This window comes from Haplochromis burtoni, unplaced genomic scaffold (assembly GCF_018398535.1).
Source record: "Haplochromis burtoni strain Fernald_Lab_line unplaced genomic scaffold, NCSU_Asbu1 Contig_581, whole genome shotgun sequence".
NCBI classification, from domain to species: domain Eukaryota; kingdom Metazoa; phylum Chordata; class Actinopteri; order Cichliformes; family Cichlidae; genus Haplochromis; species Haplochromis burtoni.
The window spans coordinates 229,007-255,031 of record NW_024582942.1 but is presented as its reverse complement, the minus strand read 5'-3'; the positions used below and the strand labels follow the sequence as shown (position 1 = coordinate 255,031).

At 44.9% G+C, this 26,025-nt stretch overlaps 2 protein-coding genes across 7 annotated transcripts in view; one reads left to right on the top strand and one right to left on the bottom strand.

Annotated features, from left to right (window-relative positions):
* gramd1a (GRAM domain containing 1A) overlaps positions 1-2,173 on the top strand; it is a 43,169-nt gene extending 40,996 nt beyond the window's left edge. For 3 of the 6 annotated variants that reach the window (XM_042214522.1, XM_042214521.1, XM_042214520.1), the window contains 3 exons: positions 646-753; positions 1,613-1,733; positions 1,815-2,173. In XM_042214522.1, the coding sequence (XP_042070456.1) occupies positions 646-753; positions 1,613-1,733; positions 1,815-1,910 (325 nt within the window). In that variant the 3' untranslated portion in view covers positions 1,911-2,173. The remainder of the gene's footprint in view (positions 1-645; positions 754-1,612; positions 1,734-1,814) is intronic. The other 3 variants (XM_042214525.1, XM_042214523.1, XM_042214524.1) reach the window with 1 other exon arrangement.
* Positions 2,174-5,077: 2,904 nt separating this feature from the next.
* scn1ba (sodium channel, voltage-gated, type I, beta a) lies at positions 5,078-23,699 on the bottom strand. The gene is made up of 6 exons (XM_005948244.3): positions 22,393-23,699; positions 11,614-11,780; positions 9,568-9,805; positions 8,396-8,537; positions 8,109-8,180; positions 5,078-7,019 (listed from the first exon to the last, which is right to left on the bottom strand). The coding sequence occupies exons 1-5, from the start codon at positions 22,448-22,450 to the stop codon at positions 8,114-8,116; spliced, it is 672 nt and encodes a 223-aa protein (XP_005948306.1). The 5' UTR covers positions 22,451-23,699; the 3' UTR covers positions 5,078-7,019; positions 8,109-8,113.
* Between the last annotated feature and the right edge of the window lie 2,326 nt (positions 23,700-26,025).

The following is a 26,025-nucleotide window of genomic DNA, read 5'->3' as shown; positions in this document are numbered from 1 at the left end:
TATCTGTCCCCACAGGGAGGAGGATTATTTAAACGAGGATTCATAACCAGATTTTAAGTCATATAAAAAAAAGATGAAATCTGTCTGAAGAAATGTGACACCACATTTTAGCCTTTATTGGATAGAGACGGTGTAGAGACAGAAGCACTGAGCGAAACCGTCGCCCTCACGTCTGATTTATTTGTAAAATAAGAAGTTTTAAACTGAACAAGGTCGGTGCAACAAAGTTACAAAATTAGAATCAATCAAAGAACTGTTTCAGAAGTTTTTAATCCAAACCTGCTGGTCATATCTCCTCAGCATGTTTGACACACATGTGCTGCAGTGAGACCAGCTTAAAGGCCGCAGCCTGCCGTCTGTGTCGTTTGTATCGTGGCTGAGATGAAGTCTAGTTAAAGGTTTCCAGTAAGACGGAAAATTGAACAAAAATGAAAAGAAGCCTTGAAATTAGCCTGTGTGTGTGTTAGCTGACGGTGGATTCTTCCTGTAACAGCTCAGACTCCAACAAACCCACAAATATTTGTGTTCTTTTGTTCCGTTGGTTTTTCGACCTTCCTGCTGTCCGTGTGGTTCAGTGTGAAACATTCTCAGGTTGTGGTTGGCGCTGAGTGACTCTGACCTCTGTGCGCTCTCTGTCCCCGTCAGTCTGGTGGTGCTGGTGGCGCTCAACATGCTGCTGTTCTACAAGCTGTACGCTCTGGAAAGAGCCGCACATACACTGGAGACGTGGCACTCCTACTCTGTTGCTGACAGGTAAAATGACACGCACTCCTTAAACACACACACACACACACACACAACACACAACACACACACAAACACACACACACACACACACACACACACACACACACACACACAGTGTCTTGGGAAGGATAGTGTTGGTGTGAGTTGCTCCTGTGGGGGACCAAAGCTCTGTTACTGCATAGCAACAGGTAAGAACAAGAAGTTTTAAAGGGTAAAAAATCAGTAAAAATAGGATGAGGATCATTTAAGCAATAAAAAAATCTATTTCACACAAAATGAACCAAACGGCAAAACAAATAAAAAACTGGCTTTCAGCAGGAAGGAAGTCCCGTCTTGTCTTATTCTCTGTGACGCAGGGACTATTTTCTTTCTACCGTCTACGAGCTAACGTTGCAGGTGGACGTCACTGTTTCCGTCCCGTGAGGAGCGAAAGGTTTGATCCTCGGGTTTGTGTGGCCGCCTCCTGCACGCTGTGACACGCTCAGTTTGGTTGGAAGAAAATAGTTCGTCCATGAAACCGCTCACGGACGGGTTTGTGGATATTTTTAATAACCTGCTGAGTTTTCAAACATGTTTCGGTGCTTTGGACAGCACACAGGACAGGAAGTGCACTTTCAAACTAAAAGTTTGAGTTCCTGCTCGCACACTAACGCACATGGACATTCACATTTTTGGAAGCTTGTATTGAACCTTCTGACAAGTCTGTTCATGAGTTTTCATTTGTGTTACTTTTGCTTTTTTGTCTAATTTATTGCTCAGTTTGTTTCTTAGACAAAAACATAAAAGGTCACTTTGTGCTGTTGACTCTGGGTTAAAGAGCTCTTCTTCTTCCTCTTGTTTCTCCTTCCTCCTCCTCACCCCTCAGTCCTTTGCCTCAGACAGCTGGGGAGTGGGCTCAGGTCCTGCAGCTGCAGAGGCAGTTTCATCAGGCCCAGCTCAGCAAGTGGCAGCAGATCCTGCAGTCCTCCGTCTCGCTGCTCGACCAGGTTGGCGTCCCACTTCAGTTTGCGTTGACGGCTGGCTTCAGCTCACAGATTATAACCCAGCGTGTGCCTCTCTGTCTCCAGATGAAGCAGTCTTTAGAGAAGCTCCACCAGGGCATCGTGGTCCCAGAGGTCAAGCAGGACCCCCCTGCTGACGCGGAGTCCCTGACCGAGGCCTGAACCTCGCCTGCTCCGACTGCCCCCCTCCCAACCTCCGAACCCGCAGAGATTCGGATCGTTTCCTGTTTGAACCCCGGTGAGAGAGGACGCCGCTCAGAACTCTCCTCGCCCGACTGACTTGAAACCGCGACGTTCACCTCGAGTGAACTCAGACTGGAAGCTTTCAGGACCACAGCAATAATTTCCCTGCAGCTGCAAGACGTGTGTGTGTGTGTGTGTGTGAGTGTGGTGTGGGGTGTGTGTGTGTGTGTGTGTGTGTGTGTGTGTGTGTGTGTGTGTGTGTGTGTGTGTGTGTGTGTGTGTGTGTGTGTGTGTGTGTGTGTGTGTGTGTGTGTGTGTGAGTGTGTGAGTGGAGGGGTGTGTGTGTGTGTGTGTGTGTGTGTGAGACACGAGGCCACAGGTGGGCCCGTTCAGACCACCCGGTCAGCTGCAATCTCCTTTAAGTCAGACCTCGACTATCACAGACCGAACTTCCTCTTCTGACCTGCAACATTTCCGAGGTTCACGATTCGGGAAAGCGGGAGCGTCGATCGACTCTCAGCAGACGAGAAAAGAGGACGAGGAACACGCTCCCACTTCTCCCGGGCTCCGTCAGGGTTTTACATCTTTTTCAAACTCGGTGCGTGCGACTGTTTCCTGGACCACGACAGTATTTATTGTTGCCGCTGACTGTCTCGTCCTGCTCTGAAGAAGTCATGTGATGCCTGTTTCCTGCTCTGATTTGCTGTTTTGTGCGTGGGCCAAGAGGGGCTCCACGAGAACGATCACTGGCCCCAGCAATAATAGTGATTCATGTTCTGAATGTTTCAGCAGAGTAGTACATAGATACATATATATATATATATAATGGTAATAATGAACCGTGTGTGAGTGTGTGTGCAGCGGAGGACATTTGGGCGTTCGTGTTAGTTTGTTTTTGAAGATTTCTCTTTCATGTTGGGTTCATGTGGAAGCTCTAAGGTCTGATCAGTGACGGAGCGACTCCTGTGAGGACCAAGCAGACCTGTGAGGGTCCCGGAGAAGAAAAAAAGGGAATTTTTCTGGCAGTATTGTTTTTCTGTGTGTGTGTTTGTACGATTCATTTTCTTTTTATTCAGTTTTCATCTTCCGTCTTTGATTTTTGTCGTTATTCGTCCTCCCCGCTCACCGGACCTGAAAACATTTCACCCACCCGAGAGCTTCCTCTCTGGTTTTCTTTCCTGCTCTTCCTCACGCTCTCGTTCTCTTTCTCTCTCCATTTCGTTTTGGAAAACGGCGTCTGCTGAAGCATGCGGGCCCTGCTGTGCACGGCCGTGCGTGGGTAACAAAAGGATGTAATATTTATTAAAGGAGGGAGAGAGGGATGAGGAGCAGAGATGGGAATGTACTGTAAAGATGTGATTGTACACCATGCCATGGAGAGAAATGAAAAGCTCTAAACATGCAACAACGCCTCACTTTTCTTTGAGTCTGTGTTTGTGTCCTTTGGCTTAATCCGTTTTGGTTCACAAATAAAGTTCCTGCAGTCTTCTCCAACCGAGGAAAACCTCCGTCAGTGCAGGTAGGACATGTTGAAACATGGGTCTCATCTTTCCCCGCACCATGTCGTCCCATCCCAGGAATATCTGAGCTCCCGTGCTGATGATCGTTGAAACAACAGTCGTGCAAACACAGTGAGGATAAACCAGGCTTTGCTCTGCTGTAATGCCTCTTTGCACCACTAGAAGGTGCAGTTAGTCTGTGTGACTTTTGCTTAACCGCTTTGTTTACAGTGGTGGGGGGGGTGGGCGCTAAAATTAAAAGAACAACAGAAAACTTATCAAGACTAAAGCTGGGTGCCCTGATGCAGTTCCCTCTCTCAGATTGCTGACCATGCGCGTCCCTTTATGACCTCAGCGTGCCATCTTCTGATTGGCTTCTGGCATGATAATGCTCACAAAGCTCAGATCATCTCAGCACCTTTGGGAAAGTTGGAACAGGACTGAGTGCAGCAGCTGTGTGATGTTATCACATGAACATGGTCCAAAATCTCAGATGTTTCCTGCAACTTTCTGAATCTGCGACGTGAAGAATTGAAAGGGCTAGCAAGGTGTAGCTAATAAAGTGGCCAGTGAGTGTGTCTCATACAGCTGCACCAGCCACAGACCAGCACTGAAAACTACAAAAAGTGCTTCATGTGTCTATGAAACAAAAGGTCTCAGCTGTGAACAGACAACATGAAGTCAAAGGAGCTCTCCATGCAGGTGAAACGAGCCACCTTTAATCTGCCAAAGCAGAAAGAACCCACTAGAGAAATTGCTCCAATATTAGGATTAGCAAAGTCTCAGTTTGGTACACCATGAGACCGAAAGAAAGCACTGAACTCAGCAACGCAAAAAGTCCTGGATGTCCACAGAAGACCGCAGTGGTGGATGATCGCAGAATAATTCCCACGGTGAAGAGAAACCCCTTCACAGCAGCAAACCAAGTGAACAACACTCGATATCCAAGTCTACCATAGAGAGAAGACTGCATGAAAGTAAATACAGAGGGTTCACTGCAGGGTGCAAGTCACTGAAACCAAGATCAAGAAAAAAGTCAAGAGAAGACGTGGAACCGCTCATGATCCAGAGCACATCATCTGTAAAACACGGCAGAGGCTGTGTGATGGTGTGGGCGTGCACGGCTGCCTGTGGCACTGAGACACTAGTGTTTTTTGATGATGTGACTCAGGACAGAAGCAGCTGAATGACCTCTGAGGTGTTCAGAGACAGACTGTCTGCTCACGTCCTGCTAAATACAGTCAAACTGGGCCTCATTTCATAATAAAGATGGAGAACGACCCAAACCAGCAAAGCAAGTTTATTAAAGCAAGGACCTGGAATATTCTTGAATGGCCAAGTCCGTCACCTGATCTTAACCCAACAGAGCATGAAGTCACCGTTACGCTCTGCACGCTCTTCTCGCCGTAAACTCAACTTTGTTCTTAGAAAACCTTTCAGCTCTGTGAGGTGACATCATGAACAATTTGGCTCACAAACATATAAGATGAAGAACTAACATTCCTAACATGTGACCAGCCGGGAACAGAATCTATAACATGACACAGAATTCACTTTAAAAACTATTTGTGTTTGCAGCTCGTTTGACTTCATTCACAGACATCACTGCACATTAACCCGACACATGTAAAGGCCTCAAGCAGCTTATTGTGTCAGAAGTTTGATTTATTTCAGTTTGTTTCCAGTAAGCAACATTTCCACACCTAAAACTGCAGATTCTGATTTGCTGAAGCACGAGCAGCGGGGAGGCTTCTTCTCGTTTCGCCGGTTCAAAGCACAAAGTACATCGCTTACAAAGGAGGGCACGGTTTGTTCTTTTTCAGCATCTCAAACTTTTGGTGTTTGTTCTGAAAAGAAACCATCACATTTCCGCCTTTGCGTTATTCCAACACGCAGCATGCAGGTACGTGTGTCTCATTCTTAAACTCTCAAAGTATGAAACTTGCTTTTGTACAATAGACGAGCAGTAAACATGCAGACTGGCAGTGTTGAGCTGCCATCTAGTGGCTTTCTGGAAACATGTTTTTCTTAAAAGCTTTGGCTTTTAAGAAAAACATGTTTCACATTTTTCCCTTTTGTGTTTCCACTGGCTTCTCTCCGGGAGGCACACTGGGCACGGCTTGTGGTGCATTTGCCCACGGCAGGTTTATAATAGTTTGTTGAGCCCTTAAGTTTTCTACAAAGACACTAAGACATTGGTGTGAAGTTAAACATCAGTGGGAAACTTTCAGCTGCTGAGGGTTACACTTTCTCAGGGGCATCCGCTTCTGATCTGGGACAGGAAGTCACTGTTTTTGTTGTTGTTTTTTCAGCACTGAGGCTTGTAAACAGCTTTGAAGGGCAGGTTTAAATGAGCAGCGAGCCTCCTTGTGTCAAACAGCCAGTTTAAACAGGCGGTGATCTGCTGAAAAGGCCTGCCAGGCTTTTTTAACCTGGCCTGTGCCGTACATGAAATAAAACAGGATCTAATATTAAACCTTAAAACCTAGCTGCTGTAGACCTATTCTGCTCATGCCTGCTCCGTTTATATTGCTGGTCTGAAATGGAATAGCTTTGCATGCCTTTTGTTCACCAGTGCAGTGCTGGTGCTGGAACGCAATCCCAAAACCTTCCACCAAAACAGAAAGTCTGCAGCAGTAACTAGCACCACCACAGCACAGGGCAAACAGCTGCAGAAGCTGCAGTTCCAGCAGTGAGTCGGTCCCCGTAGACTCTACAGTAAACGTTACAGCAGAAATAAACATTTTTACAGCCTGACACAAAAACAGGATTTGGCCTGTGAGGAGGAGGATGGCAGCTTCATCTGGGGCTGAAAGTTCAGGGTTTGAACGCCATCGTAGGAAAGTATACATGACAGAGAAAAAGGAAAAGCAGAATATGTCCACTGTAACCTGTGAGTGCATCTTTGTCTGTAACGTTTGCACCTTCCTGCTGCGTGTAAAGGTGAAGCTGTCGTGTTTCATGAGCTCGGAAACTTTCAGAACCGTCACAAAATCCTCTCTATTAACTCCACGTGCTGCAGGGTAAAAGGTGTTTGGACACTTTATCCGGCTGATGAACAGTGAGCTGCACGTAAGATAGACCAGCTCTTATATTTGTATTTTACATTATTTTGTGGTATAAACTGATTATCATGGTTATATCGATAAGGATGATAAACAGTTTTTATTTGGCTCCACAGTTTAGTGAACCTGCAGAGGAAACCAGTGATTTTAACGCTCACCGGCACCAACACATGGAGAGTGATGAAGTATTTCTTGATAAGCTTGTAATCATGCAGTTAGTGAATACATAGTGTATAATAGACCCTACATGTGTTCTGTGCAGACGTATACACCTATATACAGCATGACTCCCTCCCTCTGTCCAGCTTAACAAAGAGCTGATGCATCCGTGCGTTCCCTCTGAAAGTCTGTCCTTCATCCTGCTGCAGAAAGTCACTTTAGAAAAAAAACAAACTTTCCATGAAGATCTTTCTCCTCGCTGTGGTTCCATGTTTCCAGCTTGTGGAGAGGATGGTGAGAGGAGGAGAGGGCACACAAGAGGACGAGCAACTCCTCAAAGAAGCCGCCTTGAACGTTTCCCCGAACTGAAGATTTAAAAAAACAAAGAAAACTGTGAGTCTCTGACAGCGAGCGATGTGAGGCAGCGAGCTCAGTTTACATCTGATAAACTACATTTAAAGTGTGGGTTTCAAACATGAGGTTCAGGGGCCATAAAAAGCCCACATCATTCATCAGTGTGATGTGGCTCAGAGGTGTGCAGCACTCCTGACTGCTCCTGATGAGGTCTGTGGGTCTGATATGTAAACTCCACAGCTCCTCTGCAGGATTCAGGTCTGGCAAATCTGAGGGTTGGCCGGTGACAACGCCAATCATCAATAATCTACAACTGCTTGCATGACCACATGAAGCTGGCCAGTGAAGACTGTCCCGCAGGAGTAACGCACCACCCACTTCATGGTGGTACCTAACAGCATTCAGGGTGCTGTCGGCTAACAGGTGGAGGTCTGCGCGGTCCTCCCTGACCATCGCTGACCCACCCAGTCGTGACAGGTGTCGACAGCAGAAGAGTCACCGTGGCGTCTGCAGACTCTTTCGTGTCTGTTGCACGTGCTCAGTGTGAACCTGCTTCCATCTCTGAGCACACCGCAGGCCCACAGCAGTGGTGGACCTGCCAGTGCTGGTTTTCTGGACAGAGCTGTGCTGTGAGCACAGGATCAGGTGTTCTTACAGCATAAAATCTGAAGGATTAATGTCATGTAGTGCTCTCTAAATGTTCCTCGAGATGTTATTATGTTATTTTGAAGATCTCCCGCCTGAGTGCAGCCATCTAACGAGAGGCGCTTGTAAAGCCTGGGGTCACCAGACTGATTCAAAACACATAATTACTGGAATTTTTCAGTTTCATTATTAATTTATGTAAAAGTAAAATCAGAATTCAGTAAAATGATGAGAAAAGTAAAGCAAGACCTGACCCACAGTGAGCTTTGCTGCAAATGCATGACTTGTATGTTGACATGAAAACTACTTACACATGTGTTCTTATGTGTCTGCGTGATTCTTGGATGTAATCTGACTACTGCATGACCTCCTAACCCGCCCTTTTTGCATCTTCTTAAAATGAAAAAGCAAACAAAAGAAACTAAATATGGAATTTCGTGGTGATCGAGACCTACCCGTGCTATTCTGCCACTTGTGCACCTGCACAATTATCTTTACTTTCCGATGCTATAGCTAAATACTCCTCCCTGGAAGAAAGCGAGAAGGAAAAAGGAGAGAAACAAGAATCAGAAGATGTCAGCTCAGTGAGAGGAAAAGGAAAATGTCATGTTGAAAACAGCAGATTGAAATAGTAGGATGGAAAAACGAGGTCGGAAGGTGGGAAGTCGGGACATTTGGACGGCCCGGCGGGATTTTGGAAACAAAGTCCTGCTACTGCTCGTGTGCTTTAGGTGGTACTCACGCGCTCTCTCTCAGAGCCTCCTCTCCTGCAGCCGAGATCTTCCTGTAGCAGTAAATCATCTCAACCAAGAGCCAGAACTGCAGCCCGATGATGGAGACGTACATCATCACCTCAGACAGGATGGACGCCATTCCCCGGGTAACTAGAGACACGCACAGGGTTAATTTGGATGTTTATGCAATAAGAGTTTTACAAAGATACGACTCCTGGATTTAAAATCATCATTTCCTGAACTTCACATAGTTCAAAAATCTTCAATTGTCTTGATTCGATCTTAGTTCATCCTCCCTCTGAAACAAGCTGTTTTACCTCCACCTGGCCCTCTATGACATCATAAAGATCCAAGAGAAGAAAAAAAGTGTCTGAAAATGAGTGTTTAACTCATAATCTTTCTTTTACTTAAGCATAGACTGACCTCATTACTGAGAGGAGACGCCCAGGCCGAATCAGGACCCTGGAGAGCTCATGTCTCTCATCTTTGTTAGGAAGGGAATTTATAAAGGAAGCGCTTAACCTGTAAAGCCAAGTGCATCATCATCTTCTACATCATCAGTATCATTTTTTTTAAAATTAGATTACATGATGCATTTTGAGTGATAAATAAATCAGTAAGAAACAGAATCTAATTGTTTGGCAGCACAAACAATAATAACAGTTTTCTCTGTATGGTTGCAGGTCTTTACCTACAATATGAATCACTTTGTGATGTGATGCTGCAACGTATTTTAAACCAGCGTCACGTTCAAAGCCGCTGACGTGGCTCATTTACACACAAAGTGTCCTTTGGAGGTGAACTGAGTGGTGACATCACTGAGACGGGGTGTTGCTCGCCATTTTTCAACATCCAGGGCTGCTGTTTTGGAAGGGTGTGCTGCTCTCTCCCAGAGGAGGAAAGTGACGAATAATCTGTTAAATACTAGTTTGCTTAAAAAGATGCACCAACAGAGTGTTGTACTGACACCCGACACAGCACACAGACATCTGTCTGTGTGCTGTGTCGGGTTTACTACCCGCCAAGTGATCGTATCTGCTGGATAATGGCGTTTAACACCGCCAGCATGTCCAGTTCAGTAACTCTGGTTAGTGTGAGAAATGAGGCCCATCTCAGAACTCAAGTAAAAATTAGTAAACCAGAACAGGAAGTATGAGTCAGTTTTGAGTTCAGTGCTTACGCCGTGCAACCACATTAATGGTGATGTTCTTCTCTTTGGTCTTTTCGTAGGCGTAGTTGCTGTATTTGAGGGTCCGGCTAAATTTGCATTTGTAGGTTCCAGTGTCATTGTAGGTCACGTTGAGGATGTAGATGGAGCCATCCTGCAGGTCCATGGTATGCTTGCTGCCGTTCCAGTCCAGACGCTCGTAGAAACGTGGGTCAATGATCTTGCCGCGTGCATCCTCATAAATGTACAGCTGGAAGAGGAGGCGGAGGAGGGAAAGACATCATTTTACACTTCTTGTGTGTTTCTCTACCTGTTCTTGGATTGGATTGACGTTCTTTGTTGTGAAATCATATTTATTTACAGGCTTCACATGAAATCACTCTAATCATTTCATTACACAGAAGACTCTCTGCATTTTAAAGGTTTTGGTTTTCGGAGCTATATTTGAAAGGAGAGTGTAGAGTGCTGCTCTGGCCATCGCCCAACACAAGCCTGATTAGAAAACTGCATCCATAAACTACACAGGTGCAACCTGGGTGTCATCTGCATAGCAGTGTAAATGTATGCTATGTCTTCTAATGATGCTGCCTAAGAGAATCATGTATAATGTAAAGAATTGGTCCTAGCACTGAACCCTGTGGAACTCCATAACGCTCGAACGCTCACTGAGCAGGACAAGCACAGAGATGAGTCCACTGTCAGAGGCCATAAGAAGATCATTTGTAACCTTCACTAAAGCTGTTTCTGTGCTGTGATGAGCTCTGAAACCTGACTGAAACTCTTCCAATAAGCCTCTGCAGATGATCTCAGTCCAATCTTTCATATGTCTTGATGCATGTTCAATCATCCAGGTAAGGAAGTCCCAGAAAGTGGATTCTGTTCATCTGGACGTCATAAGTGGGAGAAACGTTTCATCCAGGTGACTTCTTCAGTCTGACTGCAGGTTTCCAATCTTATAAACAGGACATTTGCACAATGACTGAAACCAGCACCACTGAATGAACAATGGGCTGGGAGGTCAGTTCCTTTAATATGCAAATTGTCATGACCACTGATCAATAACCATGAGTCCCATTCACAGAGAGTTGGGGAATGGCTGCAATCACAGCATTGCAAGATGGTGACAGATGGACCCTTAGGCCCCTCCTCGGTTCAGAGATGGTCTTTCCCTTTTCACGTAAATGGCCTCCTTGACTCCGCCCTCAAACCAGCGTTCCTCCCTGTCCAGGATGTTACATCCTCATCTTTGAAAGAGTGTCCACTGGCCTGTAGGTGTGAATAGACTGCAGAGTCCTGGCCTGACGAGGTGGCTCTTAGACTGTTTGATGAATAAATCATCCTCCTGCATTCACACCATCTTCCAATGCTGCGAGCGCAGCCATCCTCCAACTCTCTGTGAATGCTGCTCACAGCCATTGATCAGTGACTCATGCATGTTTAAAGAAACAGACATCTGGTCTCCACATCTCTTCCCGATATTGACTGAGCTGCAGCCTACATCTCATATCTGCACTTGCTGGTGAATTAATGGATGCTGAAACTAAAAGGCAGCTCAAGGCTAATGGGATCTTTCCTGCTGTATGCATGAGGCGTAATGGCCTTTTGCTGTGCCTGGTTGTGTCTCCTTAAGTAAGTAGAAGATATTTTTCAGTCGGTGCTGAAAAGCTGTCATGGAAAATGCATCTCTCTGCTCTGCCTCATGATAAATGCATTGGCATCCTTTTCCCAGAAGAGAAGAGGCTGCTGTGATGACATGTGTGTTGAGACATCCAACATCTATTTTAGGGATATGCAAGCATAACTGACAGGATTTGGTCCCTGCTTGAAGAGCATCTACAGCTCATCCAACCATCTGATAAATAATGACTGCTGTGGGCCTAAATGTGCTAACACACCATCCAAGAAGTGAACGCACCAAATAGGCAGTATGTACATGCCACGCATTTCACCTCCGCAGTTTATGGATGCAGCTTGTTAACCAAACACCAACCAAACACTGAGGCTTCAGAAACCGTGAATGACGTCAGCTTCCTTGTATATTCTGTGCTAAAATCTTACTTCTGAGAAGTCGCTGTCGCCTGAGCCTTTGAAGGACCATTTGACGGTGGCCGTGGCATCCACCTCGCCTCTCATCTTACAGTAGATGCAGCCCAGCTTGAAGCCGTCGTTGATAACAGCCTCTGTGTCCGAGTCCACTTCCACGCAGGCCCCGTGGCACAGCGGAGCTGCAGGGTGAGGGAGACGCAGTTAGTTTCTGTCTCTCGGCCTGTTTGCGGGTCACGGGGTCAGAGGTAAGTGCGGTGAGTGGCCGTCTTCCTCTCTGTCATGTGCCCGTGACTCGAGGGAAAGGCTGAATTTGGTGTTTTCTCTCAGTACTTGCAGGCAAACTGTCTAAACTGTACTCGAGAAAACAATGCTAGCTACGTGACTTTTACGTGCTTGGTCCCAATGCTCATTACATGCAAGTTTTTTGTATCGGGCATATCTTTTTTTCTTGCAATTTTTTATTTCCCCTCATTGTTTCAGCTCATAGATGGATTAGATTTGGTAAGTTTGGGTTCTCTGTTTGGCGTCATTTTCACTTCTGGTGTTTTTAACTGAACCTGGGGGGAAATAAAGAGGTTGCAGTGAGCGATACCATTGTCTTGCATTCTGGCCACTGCTAACTGAGCTAAATTCATATATAGAAGCGTGAGTCTATATATGCCATCATCATCAGGACACATACTTCTCATCGGCCAGGAGTTACACACCTGCAACTCCAAATGTTTCTGTCTCACACTGCACCTTGCAGTTTCCACTGCGGCCTCAGCATCGCTCTCAACCAATGATCTTGTGCTATTCTCAACTCTCACCTCTGGGAAGCGTTTGATTTGAATCGTAAGATGGTGGGGAAGGGAATGAGGGAGAGGACAGAAACACACAGCACACAACGCTGATCAGAAAAATCATTAAACAGCAGCCGCACGTCGTCCGTGAGCACGCAAAAACGCCGCTCTGTTCCTTTACTTCCTGGGACGTTTAAAAGAAACACGCAATCAAAAAGCCACCACACGGAGGGACGTGGAGGGGGAGACATGAAAGAGGGAAGAAAGAGAAGGTTAGCACAGGTATCAGTCGTTAACAGCCATTTCTACAGGAAAAGCACGGGAGACGGGGAAGCAGGAGAGGAGAGGGGTCAATGCTGTATGATGCACTGCAGAGAGGAAAAAAGGGGAGGAAGGAGGAGAAGAGAGAGTTAAAAACACAATTTAAGGCTTCACAAATATAAACCCAAACACTTCTGAGCCGACAGCTGTCGCAGACCACAAACCCCCCAGATGGACCCGAGAACACCCGAACCCGAGCCAGAGGGCAATGATTGCAGAGGACTTGGAGAGCAGGGATGAGTGATTACACGAGTGCCTGGGGGAAAGCCACATTCAAACAAGCTGTATTTCATTTTGGGCAGAGAGCGCGTCCTGATGAGCGAGCTCAGAGAGAGCGGCAGCTGTCAGTCCGGACGCCTGGTTCACTCGTCACGATGTCAGAAGATTTGTTGAACTGGATTTTAGTTCAACGCCTGGTAGCTGTGAGCCGATTTTATTAGAGTTAGTGTTGTAAACTCATAATTTATGAATGCTCATAATTCAGAGCTCCACCCTCTCATCCAAACAAGTATGCACGCTTTTGGCATCCCCCCCCCAAAAAATTATAGTGTGGCAGACCACTAGGGGGCTCCACTCACACCCAGCGAGAAGGGAAGGGGTAATGTTTTTGGGTTGTAGGAGGTGTTTGCCGCCTTGTGAGTTCGGTTGGTTGAAGCCGAGATTAAAGTTGGAGTAAAACGTGGCGAGTCCTTACATATCTCCACAATGGTGCCCGTGTCTACTTTTAATAAACAGTTTATAACACTTTAAATATACAGTCTTTTGTGTTTGGGTGAACTCGTTTACCACCATTCGCTGTCACTTGCTCGAGTCTCGGCACCTTCTTCTCTTATGTTATTATAAACATCTGAAACATTTGAATCGTGACTTTGCTCTAAAGCGCAGGAGCTCGGGTAAGCTCGGGTTTGGGGGTTTTCTGGGAGGCGAGCCTGCTGAACACCAAACAGGCCTGAGGCAAACACCGTCTGCACACACCGCTCAGAGGACAGAAGAAAACACAAGGCTGTTGCTTTATTTGATTTTTTTCCCCTTTCAGATTCATATCTGCTGTAATTGGCTCTCGTCTCTGTTACAAATGCGATCTGATTGTTTGCGTTAATTGCACGCTGCTGTAAGCTGCACCAGCTGTCAGCGCCGCGGCTAATCCTCGCCACCAATAGAGGTCGATGAGAGTCAGTCATCAGTTAATGCCCCTGTGAAATCCCACAGGGGGAGCATCTGCAAATCAAACGATAGCCATTTCTTTCTACAAAGAGGTTCCACCAAGTTTGCAGCTGAGCATTAATGTGCAACAACATTTTGACTCAGGTCTGTGTACTGCTGACTTTACCTGATACAGATTCTACCATGAAAAGCAAAGAAAGGAAACAGGAAGGCAGTAAAGAGACACCAGGAAGAGGACGTGCAGAGACACACAGAAGGGTTTGACATGAGACTAAAGACATGAGACCTGGAAAACAGACAGTAGAGACACATTAAAACAGGAACTAACCACAGCAGAGATCAGAGGAGGATAGAAGAGAGCGCTCTGGCTGCAGAGCCACACTGTAAACCCGAGAAAGTTCAACTCAGAGTCAAGCTGACGAGGCTCAGTTCATATATTAATTAATTAAAACTGCTATTAAACTTTTGATGATTGAGTTTTATCTTTTTTGCAGTATTTGTTGTTATGCTACAACAGGTGTAGGCTGCTGGGGCGTTCCCACCGGGTGTTTCTTCTTCCCTCACTATATGTTTATACACCTTTCTGCACTGAATCATTACTCATTATTAATCTCTGTCTTCCTCCCTCACCCCAACCTGTCATGGCAGATGGCCCCGCCCCTCCCTGAGCCTGGTTCTACCGGAGGTTTCTTCCTTTTAAAAGGGAGTTTTTCATTCCCACTGTTGCCAAAGTGCTGCTCATAGGGGCTCATATGATTGTTGGTGCTATATAAATAAAACTGAATTGAACTGCAGAACTTGAAGGTAGTTTAATGTTTGCAGGTCAACCCACTGCACTCATGTTGTCACAGATTAGCACAATATGGACAGCTTAACGTTCATAAATCTAATTAAACAAACATGTGATGCAGAATATTTTAACCAACATTTGTAATCTTTGCTGCTGCAAACCTCACCACACCCACTGACCTGATGACATCAGACACACATGTTGAAACAGAAATGAGTGCCATGAAATTGTTCCATCAATGCATGCTAATCAGAAACTCCTCACAACGGGAGAAAATGTCACAGGAACTCAAAATACTTCCCCTCCCTTGTTTAATATTAAGTTTACACAACATATTCTGTGTAATTACTTTATGCATTCAGGTTTACAGTGCAGATGTAAATCCAGCTGCACACACACAGAGACAGCATGAGGCTCTGATCCTGAGGGAGGGAGGCTGGTGACGCAGTCAGAGGCCACACTGTGCAAGGTGAGCAAGCATGTTGCTGACTGTCCAAAGCTGAGGCAGCGAAAAGGCAGCGAGACGAACATGCAAGCAGACACAAAGAGGAGCTCACATCCAAAGTGCAGACTAGACAGTCAGCAGAGTCCCTGAGATTCCTCAGAGCAGCAGCCGCAGCAGTGCACACACACAGAGCATCAAAAGTGCAAATCCATTGCGTAATCTGCAGACGGAGGTTCAGGATTATGCAACGGATATTCCAGCAAATGCAGATTAGGAGATTTCTTTTTCCCCCCAACAGGCTGGTTAATCTCTCATTTTAGTTGCCGTTTGCCTCCTGAGGACTACAAAGCAAAAACAACCTGACTTAACTGCAAAAAAGACCATCCACCCAGTGAGGTGAGCTAGCTTAGCATGTCACAGGAGGCTAAAGAAAATACAGAAAGGATCAAGATTATTTGCTGAACTGGGCACAAGAGGAAGAAAAGAGAATTGGATAAGCGACAGGAAAAGAGATGAGTGAGGACGACATGTGTTTCCATGGCCGGGTTACCAACACCCACAGACACCGTGGGCATGTATGACCCGGGTTTAATGCCAAGTATCCGTGACATTTCCCCCGACACAGAGCCGGTGAGGGACTTTCTACTGGAACAAGGGAAACAAAAAGACACACAGCTCCGAGAGCATCGCTTTCGTTTTACTCCACAAAGACGCCACTTGATGGCGCGGGGCTTTACTTCGTGTTTTTTCCTCTGCAAGAGCAGAGTCTGTCCTGGGCTTGGGGTGACCCGGAGGTCTCAGAGTTTGGCATCACTTTTCCCCCATTTCCAAAATCTAAATGAAACCGCTCAAAAACCAAAACAAGACCCCAAAACTACCAATACCAGTGCAGAATGTTTATCACAGCTAACTGAGCTAGAAACTAAAACTACATATGAAACTTGTTTTACTTGGCTGGGATGTCTTAGGTCTTAAATTTACTCCTGTAATATATCACTTTAAATAAAACCTCAGAAAAAAACTGAACAATTTTAAACAATAAAAACCAAACAGAAACAATCAAGATCACCATGGAAACCAGCTGGAACTAAACTGACAAAAGACTAATTAAAAAAATTACAAAACTGTAAAAAGCATTTACATTTTTCTTTCATAAATGACATTTCCAATGTCTTTCATGGGTTTCCAGTTTGGATATTTGACAAATAAACAATTTTAATATAAGATTTATTTAAGTTTATTTATAAAAAGATTATTTTTTATGTTCACTAGAGGCTGCCTCCTAACGGCGAGTCACTCACAGACTCCCATGTTAAAATGTTAATGTTGACATGTTTATAGCCACGGGTCTTTACTGGGAATATTACAGATAATTTCCCTTTCATAACAACTGTACTGCAGTTCATTCATTCAACTCGACCAACTGCATTTTGTTAATGTGAAAATAAGAGGTCAGGGTTAAAAAGGAACAAATAAATAAACACTGAAAAGAACACAGTGGAAAACGTTAAACTGAAAATAATGCAAAAATAAAATAATACAAAAAATAGACACAAAATAAATATAAATGTTGTATTTATTGATGTTCAGCTGTAGCACTGTTAGTAATATGAATTATATTATTGGCACATTTGACAATATTTCATTTATTTATTGGCAGTATTGGGCCTCCGTACATATGTAAAACGTACAGCTTATTGCACCAGCAGCATCTGCTCTTATATAACTATCATTAGCTGACAGCTTTAAGTGTTTAAGGTCTGTGCTAACTAAAAATAAAGACAAGATGATAGTTTATTACATTTTAATGAAATTTGCAGATTGTTTCGGTGAAGTTTAATAAACTCCTTGCTATCTAAAATATAACAGGACACCGGAGTATATTCTCCAGCATCTCACACTTCTGATAATCAGCTGTCTGCTTGACTTTTATTCAGCTGTGTGAAAACTATAACTTTAATCTCAGCCAAACCGATTTACTCAGGAACAAATAAAATACTGAAAAAGCCAAACAATAACATTTCAGGTTATCTAAGTGACTCATATATCAATAACCTGAGTAGCGAAAGACTGCGGTGGGTTTCAAAACGATTTGCCGGGAGTCCGGTGTTCTCACGGCTCTAGTGAGCCTTGCCCCCGGCTCGCTATCGAGCTAGTGGGTAACAGACGTCTCCGAAAACGTCGGAGGAACACGGTGTACAGTCGAGTCTTAACAGCTTACTTACAGCTGGGCTCGTCAGGCTCTCTTCTTGGCTGCAGGTTATTATTATATTTACATGCTTCCAGCTCCCGTTTCTGCTCCGTGACAGCTCGTACTTTCCTTTTTCTCCCTCCCTCGCTCACAGACACATAACGGGTATGGCCGTCCATTCTCCCTGCAGCAGGACTACACTGCCCATCAGGCTACGTTCTTTAGAGCAGCGGTCCCCAACCCCCGGGCCTCGGACCGGTACTGGTCCGTGAGTTGTTTGGTACCGGGCCGCGAGAGTTGAGGCTCAGGTGTGAAATGTCTGGTTTTCAGGGTTTTTATCGGTTTTCAGCGTTATTTTATTATCGTTTTTATCATTTACTCGGTTTTCCTTGGTTTTTTCATCTGTGTTATGAATAAATCTTCTTTTTTTCGGTACCGGTACTGGTTTTATTTTGTTGTATTTATCTGCGACACCTTAAAGGCCGGTCCGTGAAAATATTGTCGGGCATAAACCGGTCCATGGCGCAAAAAAGGTTGGGGACCGCTGCTTTAGAGCGATGCCTGTAACACTCTACCTGTTGCCTTCATATTAAATATTTTTTGAATAATTTTTTTAAATATTTCCTCACCCACGGGCCGCAAGTAGGGGTGACATGGGCCACTTTAGAGCCTCTTAATGCGTGTTTTGTTTGGGTTTCCACCGGCTTGGAATTACCAAAAATAGAGCGGGCATAGCTGAACATATGAAACAGGAAAGTACCGCCGTGTAATCCATTTATTTCAACAAAGTAACTATTCTGAATACCACCTTTTTAAACTGTAACTGTAACGGAATACAGTTACTCATATTTTGTATTTTAAATATGTAACGCTGGTACATGTATTCCATTACTCCCCAACACGGCACACAGTACATCCAGGGAGTGACATTTGTGCTTTAATATCTGCTGTAAAACATCTCCAGGGAGAGAAATCCTTTGATTTCACTTCAGCTGTAATTACGTCTACAACAGGTTTTCAGTTTTTTCCTGTAAGCTAAACCAAAATACTTTCCCTTCAATATTATCGAAGACGTTATTGGATCAAATCTGTTCCCAGTGATTGTTTTTACTCTCCAAGCTGCGTGGAAGGTCACCTCGTCCTTCAGAGCCCATCAAAGCCTCCCCTTCAAAGCAGCAACAGCATCTCACCTCCACACAGCTGGATGAACAGAGGCTCAGGTGTGCATGCGTCTGCCTGTCACGTGTTTGTGACACTATCGAGAGGGACACACGAAGCCCGCAATTAGGTCGTGGCACAGTCTCTCGCTCCAGATTCATGGGTTAGAAAGGATCTCGCCTGAAACAGAATCAAAACGAAGCTGCTTCCTAATCGGAGGCGAGCGGCAGCTGCAGCCTGAGAAGACGAACATCATAACATCATGTTTTTGTTCCTGTTGCATTCAGATGAAGCACATCAATCAGCAGCTCCTTGTTTGTGTGAGGCCAAAAAAGAGATCCAAGCATCTCTGAGCTTTCAGTGCCACGCATTTAATTCCTCTTAAGAAAGGGCTGCAAAACTTTGTAGTTTCATCGTGGGCTGAAAGTGCACACGCAGAGGAAGAATGGTTTGTGAAGAGGACAGACGGTGATTATTTTTAGATGCTTGGAAAACTGGTTTCTCATCTCATGTTTTTGTATAAGTGCGAGCCATAAATCATGTGAGCTGCTTTTTAAAGGTTTAGTGCACTGCAGCTCTAGAGTACTCATAATTAGCTTATCCGGCAAAGCTATGAGCTCCTCTGTAATGTAATCTTCCTTAGTGACGCAGAGGATGGAGTGAACTGATGTAATGGCGATGGAGCCGTTATTGAGACATCGCGGAATTCAAGCCATTCGCAGACTAAAGGACTCTGCCATGTTACAACTTTGGACGCAGAGCTACGGTTCGGGTCAGGCTTGAAAGGGAATCTCACACAGTGCTGTCAAGTGATTGTCGTGGCTTTTTAAAAACCGCAGCTTGTTATCAGATCAATTGTTTTTTCCCACAATCTGAAATGAACGATGTGACAAACATTCGACTTTTTACCAACACAGAGGATCGTGATTGTGACAAACAGAAACAATTCTCCTCATTCCCAGATCTGCGCTCCACAGGCAGCTTTGCATGATTCACAGTTCAAAATAAGTTCGTTATTCAGTTTATTATGTTCGTAAAACAAGCTCCTTTGGCTCATCCCATTTAAGCCAACTGTCACCTGACTGGCTGTCCCACAGCAGGTGGGCGGGGCATCTGTGTCTGATGTCAGGATATCAGGTCTCTATGATATCACACAGACCCAGGAGTAAAAAAAGTCAAGTCACAGCACGTTTATGTATGTTTCATACACTGACCTCGTTATTTGAAACTTAAATATGAGCACCATCGTAACAATATAAACATGGCAGCACAAAAGAAACAAAGAAGTCTCTCACAATTTTTATCCTATCAAAAAAAGAAATCAACAAAAAAAAAAATTCAGAGGACCAAGTACGGCACCTTGAGGGACACCTCTTCTTTGAGTTATGTCGTTTTTCTTATAACAGTATTGGGTCAGTACCATTCAGTTTGGAACAATTACAGCACCAACAGTCGGCCTTTTCTAAGATGATTAACCACTGTCTGCACTAACACTGAAAATTGTAAATAAATATAAAGATAAATAAAGATGTAAATCTTAAAATCTGTAAATAAAAATCAAAATACGTGTGAAATATCAAGCAGGCTTCTTTTCAAAACAAAGAAATATTACATAAATACTGAAGCCATTTTGTAATCATTATTTCGTCATCAGATACAGGGTACCTTTTTTCTGTGAGCTAAAGTCATTTTTTGGGTGGATTTAAAAACATCAAATAAAATGTGTTTTTGTTTGGGGGGGGGGGGGGGGGGTAAAAATTCTCAAAAAGCTCATAATCTCATACTCTCTTCTGTTCCTCTTTGTCAATTTCCATCCAGTGTGGTGCTTCGCCTTCTATCTTCCCTGTCTCCAGCTCCAGATGTAGAAGCTGACTCTTAACCTTTAACTAACCCACCGGCCCACAACCAACCCGTCCATCCCGCTGACAGACGTTGTGTAACCTTAGTACTTTGCCCAGATTGCTTTCCTGCAGCTCTGACATGTGTTCACCTTTGGGCGGATGAAGCCGTGTTAACGCGTCCACGTGCAGCAGTGTTCTGAGTGGCTGAGTGTGAGTTAAAGAGCAGCTGGCTGATGGAGATAAGAGCTCAGTAAATCTCACTCTCAATGCTTTGTAGAGGTTTCTGAAGAAATTCATCAAAGAACACTCTTGGTTAGGCATGCTTTGTTTTTATAGTCAATACTGATTTCAATTGCATACTGTTATGTTTATATATATGAATCGATGGCTTTACATTTAGAAACATTTTCAGACGCCTGCAGGTTTCATGAGACTGGCAGTAATTGAAATGTGATGGATAGCGAGGTTCAGGCTGTTTTCGCACATCAGTGGAAGGTGTTTCTCGTGCTTTAAATAAATAAATGTCGGTAACCGGATTCCTGTGAAGGTAAGAAAGTGAGTCGTGATATCTGAAAGGATCCAGAAGGAGCAGAGGGAGCTGGTTCGAGTCAAAGGATGATGGTTTTCACCTGAGTGCTCCACTTCAAAAACCCCTCAAATCACACACCTGCACGCAGCGTGATGCTGGCAGGCTGAGCTGTCTTAGAGTGCGTGTACAAAAGCATGAATGATGGACTCCATCAGCAAAACAGGGGACGGTGATAGTCCATTTCTCTCTCTGTGGGCAGAATCTACACATACGTGTATCATAGGGCTAAACACGTTTTTGTTTTGGAGGGCAAAAACGGTACAAAGGTTCATATTTAAAATTGGGTAGAATGTAAATTTTAGTCTTAGGTTTGAATGATTAACTGTTTAACTGCAAAACATAGAAACGTGCTGGTTTGTCCATCGCTGGCTCGATGCTTCATCGAGTGACAGCAAGGTTCTGAGTTTGAACCTTCCTGAGGTCTTTGTTCTTTGTGCACCTCGTACCTGACATGTTAGGTTACCTGGTGACTCTAAATTGGCAGAAGGTGCAGATGCTAGCAAACATGGCAGACGCCATGAGGTTATCCCCCTCGTCATGTTTCAACAGCAAAAACTGCACAAAAGATGGACAGATGTTGTTGTTTCAACAGTAACCAGTCAGACCGTTGGTTACTGGGCAAACACACGTCTTTGTTCGATGTGATACAAGATTTGATTGACAACTTATCTGGTTAGAAGATGATTTGGACACAACATTCACTCCACCCACACAGACTAACGGTACCGAGCCTGCCGTGTTTGTGCGAGCAACATTTATCTTTGTGTGAATTCTGTCTCATTATGTGCTGCATGCAAAAGGCAAGACATCAGTTCTAGTTTGATGTGGCTCATCTTTTCCTGAGCTTTTGATGTTTGGTTTGCTTTTTGTTCCGAGTCCTTAATAGAACCACCCAAAACAATTCCTCTAACTAAAAATTCCCAGAAGGACAGAAAAGCTATGTCTTGAACACAACTTTGATCTTTGTCCTGGGACCCTTGCACCTTAAAACCAAACAAAAGGATCAAGTCCACTTTTAAACCTGGTTTCCATGCAAATAAAAAAACAAGCTTCAACTTCAGAGAGCAGGCAGCTCTGCAGGAGCTCATCACTGTTACTGATCTTTGCCAGTTAATCGATCATTTAATTGTTTACGTTATCCTCGCTGACTCCAGCCTGTTTGTAGCTTCGGTCTGTTTATCGACATAAAACTGGACGACATCCGTTTCACAACGATTAACCAAACATAATGGGTATGTTAATAAATAATGAAAAGCAGTCATTAATGGACGCTCCACTCTGTGAACACAGGCACACATTGTTCCTGACTTTTAAGATACACACCAGATGCTGCGTCGGTATGCGTGAGTGCGTTTGCGCTCGGCATTTTAAAGCCGCCACATGGCCTCATCTCATTTCAAATTTTGAACAGCTGGGCGTTTGGCTCCACGGTGGAACAACAAACAGTCGGACGCACACAGAGAACAGAAAACACCTCAACAGAAACCATCGAGGCGAAGTCACCACTCACCTTCAAGTGCCAGGAGGACCAGAGGCAGCAGCAGCAGCAGCTCCATCACCGCGGACATCCTGACGGAGGACAGAGGGGTGGTGGCGTCTCTCAACAGTGCACACACAGACACACACACATACACAGACAGGACAGATCTGGAAACCCTCAGAGCATAAACACACCAAAGACGTCCCAACTGTGACTAAAAGTCGCCTCCTGTTTATCTGAGGGGTGGGCGGTGTGGGTGGGTCCTCCTCTTGCTCTGCTCCTTGTTCAACAACAGGAAAAAGCTCACATCAGCAGCAGTTTGTTCGTGCGCCTCTCAGTGTTTGAGCATCTAGAGTTACCAGAGGGAAGAATCAGACCAGGTCTCAGGTTTCGGCCTCTTTGTTCAACTATTTATATTCCGTGGCACACCCTCAGGTCTCCTTATTGACACTGCACGCACCACACAATGTAAGAGCCAATGGAAGCCCGGCGTTTGAAGCTCAGCTGGTGGGGGATGATGGAAACAGTGCTGGAAATGGAAGAAGTTTGTGAGAGCTGGTGATGACTGCGCAGCTCGAGAGCCAGTCAAAATGTTGCATTCATGAATCCACAAGAAACACCGAGCCGACTTTGTCCTCGTGGGCAACCTGAGTTTAAAAACGGAGGAGCGGAGCTCGGCTGGGCCAAATGGAAGCAGTGGGAAGCGTGCGCCTCTCTTTGGCTTTGGAAGACTCAGTATTGCGTCTCTCAGAGTTATTACTGTCTGCAGAACCTTTCGGGGAAGACTCTTGTGTTTTCCCTCTTATGAAATCACCCGCTGTGCGCGCACATATGCGTGGTTTGGCTGCTGTCTGCGCATGAGCTGCACAGGTGGCACGCACCGGGCGGTGATCCCGCGCGTCTCTGGGAAAAGTGCGCGATTCCCGCTGTGCGTTCCAGCAGTGCAGCCGTCTTTAAACTCACCTCCGGTCTCACAGCGCGAATCTGTCGAACCCAAACCGTCAGCGCCCTCCTGGCCGTCTGTTCTCCCTGTGAAACAAACGTAGTCCCGTTTACCTGTAAAAAGAATCCTCCTCTGGAGGAGAAATCCTGCGCTCCGTCCTGAGTTCCTCGAAGCGCCTCCTTCTACTGACAGGTTAGAGATGGTCTCTCTCCCACATCGGAGAGATTTCACGATCGCACAAGGGGAGAAAATCTTCTTTTCGACCTTTAAGAACGAGCAGAGCTTCACATTCCTGAGTGAGGACACACAAACACACACACAGAGCTCCAGAAATTACGTGTCAGCGCAAGGATGCCGCGCTAAGCAGTCTTTGGGATGGGTGAAGGCTGGGGGGGAGGTGCATGGAGGAGGAGGAGGAGGAGGGTATTATGCATTGCAGCAGCAGAGGGATGGAGAACGAAGAGGAGGAGGGAGAGGTATAGAGCCGTTGTTATGGCAACAGTGGTTTTATGCGATGGTTTCTTCCCTTCCAGAAACCCCCACGTGCTGGCAGGAGAGTCAGGTCTGAGTAACGGAGCGGTGTCACGTGGCGCCTGGATTTAGACTGAGCCATTAACGGGGTGGGAGGTACAAAATAAAAGATTTATGCCTAAAATACTGACTTCACGACATGTGATTAGACGTCATTTTCCCCCAGAACTAAAGTGTAAAACGTTCATTTTAATGGAGAAAAGTGAATAAGAGACATATTAGAAATGAATAGTGTGTACAAAAGAGTGATTGTACTGAGGAAAATGGTTACTATATATGACTCCATCATATAAAGTGTGGGAGTAAAAATTATACCTCCTGTGTGCATAATGCTCAGCCTGACTGCTGCTGGGATGGAGGAGCTGAGCAGGAGCGGCTCAGGACCTCCACGGTCCCATCCAGGGGGTGAGAGGTGCTGTCCGTAATGGACATTAGCTTGGCTAACATCCTCCTCTGTCCAGGACAGAGCTGACCCTCATTAACTATAAGCCACTTCCTGCTCCTCCGTGGCAGACAGCCACATAAAAGCCTACAGAAACCACCACAGCGCTCCTCAGTAATGTCCTGCACACCTGAAAACACCTCAGCCTGCCAGCAGATGGAGCCGACTTTTTGATGGAGCTCAATGTTTTCAGTGTACGATGAAAATGAAACAGAAAACGCAAACATTTCAGCCAGGATTAACCTCAGACAGTCTTGTCCCTGCCAGGGGGGCTTCTGCAATAAACAACACTGGATCTCTTTTCTCTTATCCTGTACCTGCAGTGACAGCTGCATCGTTAACGTGAGGCTTACGTGGAATCAGTCTAAATGCAGCTGATGTCATTATTCAGAGTCTGGATTCAACCGTCTCCTTCAGTTCCGGTCTTGGCTGGAAAAATAGTTCCAAAATAAAAGTGTCAGAGATTGTACCTCATTGTCTGCTCACACCTGGAAGGAGAACTTTGTGGTTTTTATAATCCCTTCATCAAATAAAACAACATAAAGGATGACTAAACTGTGACTGTAATGGGCAAGCGAGTGCATCAAGTAATAATTCACAATTTACAAATGTGTTTATACTCTTAAAAAAACAAACAAAAACAAACATCTGTCAACTAAATTGGTTAAAATTCAAATGTAATCGATTACAAAAGAAGAAGGAAGCATTTCCTTCTTTACTGAAATAATCGGAATAATATTTCTTATTTTGTAAGACATGTGTCGACTGAAGGTTTCTACTGGGAGAGTGCAAATGATTGAAATACACTTATCGGTCACTTCATTAGGTACACCTGTTTAGCTCCTCTGCAGTGTAAACAAGCAGCCGATTACATGTCATTGACTCGCTGCATGTAGACATGGCCAAGGCGACAGAAAGGTGACTGCTGATCTGCTGGGATTGCCCAAAACAAGAGAGTGAGTGGCAGTTCTCTGGGAGAAGAGGTGTTGTTGTGGTCAGAGGAGAATAGACAGACTGCTGCAGGAATAAGTCACATATCCGCTCATTACAACCAAACTGTGCAAAAGTCTCTGAACCTTGAAGCAGATGGGCTTGTGACAGTTTTAGCAGGGCCTGAATGGGTACCCTGTACGTCCTGCCCTGAGGGTCACCTTTTCTGGGACAGCTGGCTGTACTCAGCAAATACCCAGAGAGTACTTCAGGCCAGCTGTAGTGCCAGCTGTGCTGTGTGTGGCGGCTTCTTTCTGCTGGTCTGTGGAGAGGAGAGCGTGTGTTTTGGTGATTTAACATTTTTAGCCTCCTTTTCTGTTTCATGAACAACTCGTTGATTTTCTTATTTTTCCTCTCTTTTATAGGAGACAGCGGTTTGTCCATCACTTTCAGTTTATTAATTAAACTACTTTGCCTTCATGTCTCCTTTTTTCAACCCGGACACTACTTGTTACTTTCCCCACGTCCTCTTGACCTTTTAGGGGAACATAAAAGGGTCACAGCAGCAGACGACCAGACAGAGTGTCAGCTAAGAACATGCCTGCAGGGAAACGCAAGACTGTAAGATTCATAAATTCAAAGAAAAAAATAAAATGAAACAGAAAGAGGCTGACTCGTGTGACTGAATGGGCACAGAAAGGAAATATTTAGTCATCATAAGTCTCCAAATGTTGAAGCAAACAGCAGGCGAGGTCCTTGTTTGTCATTCATAGCTCAGAAGTGACAACCACATGGAAAGTTTCCAGCTCACTCACAT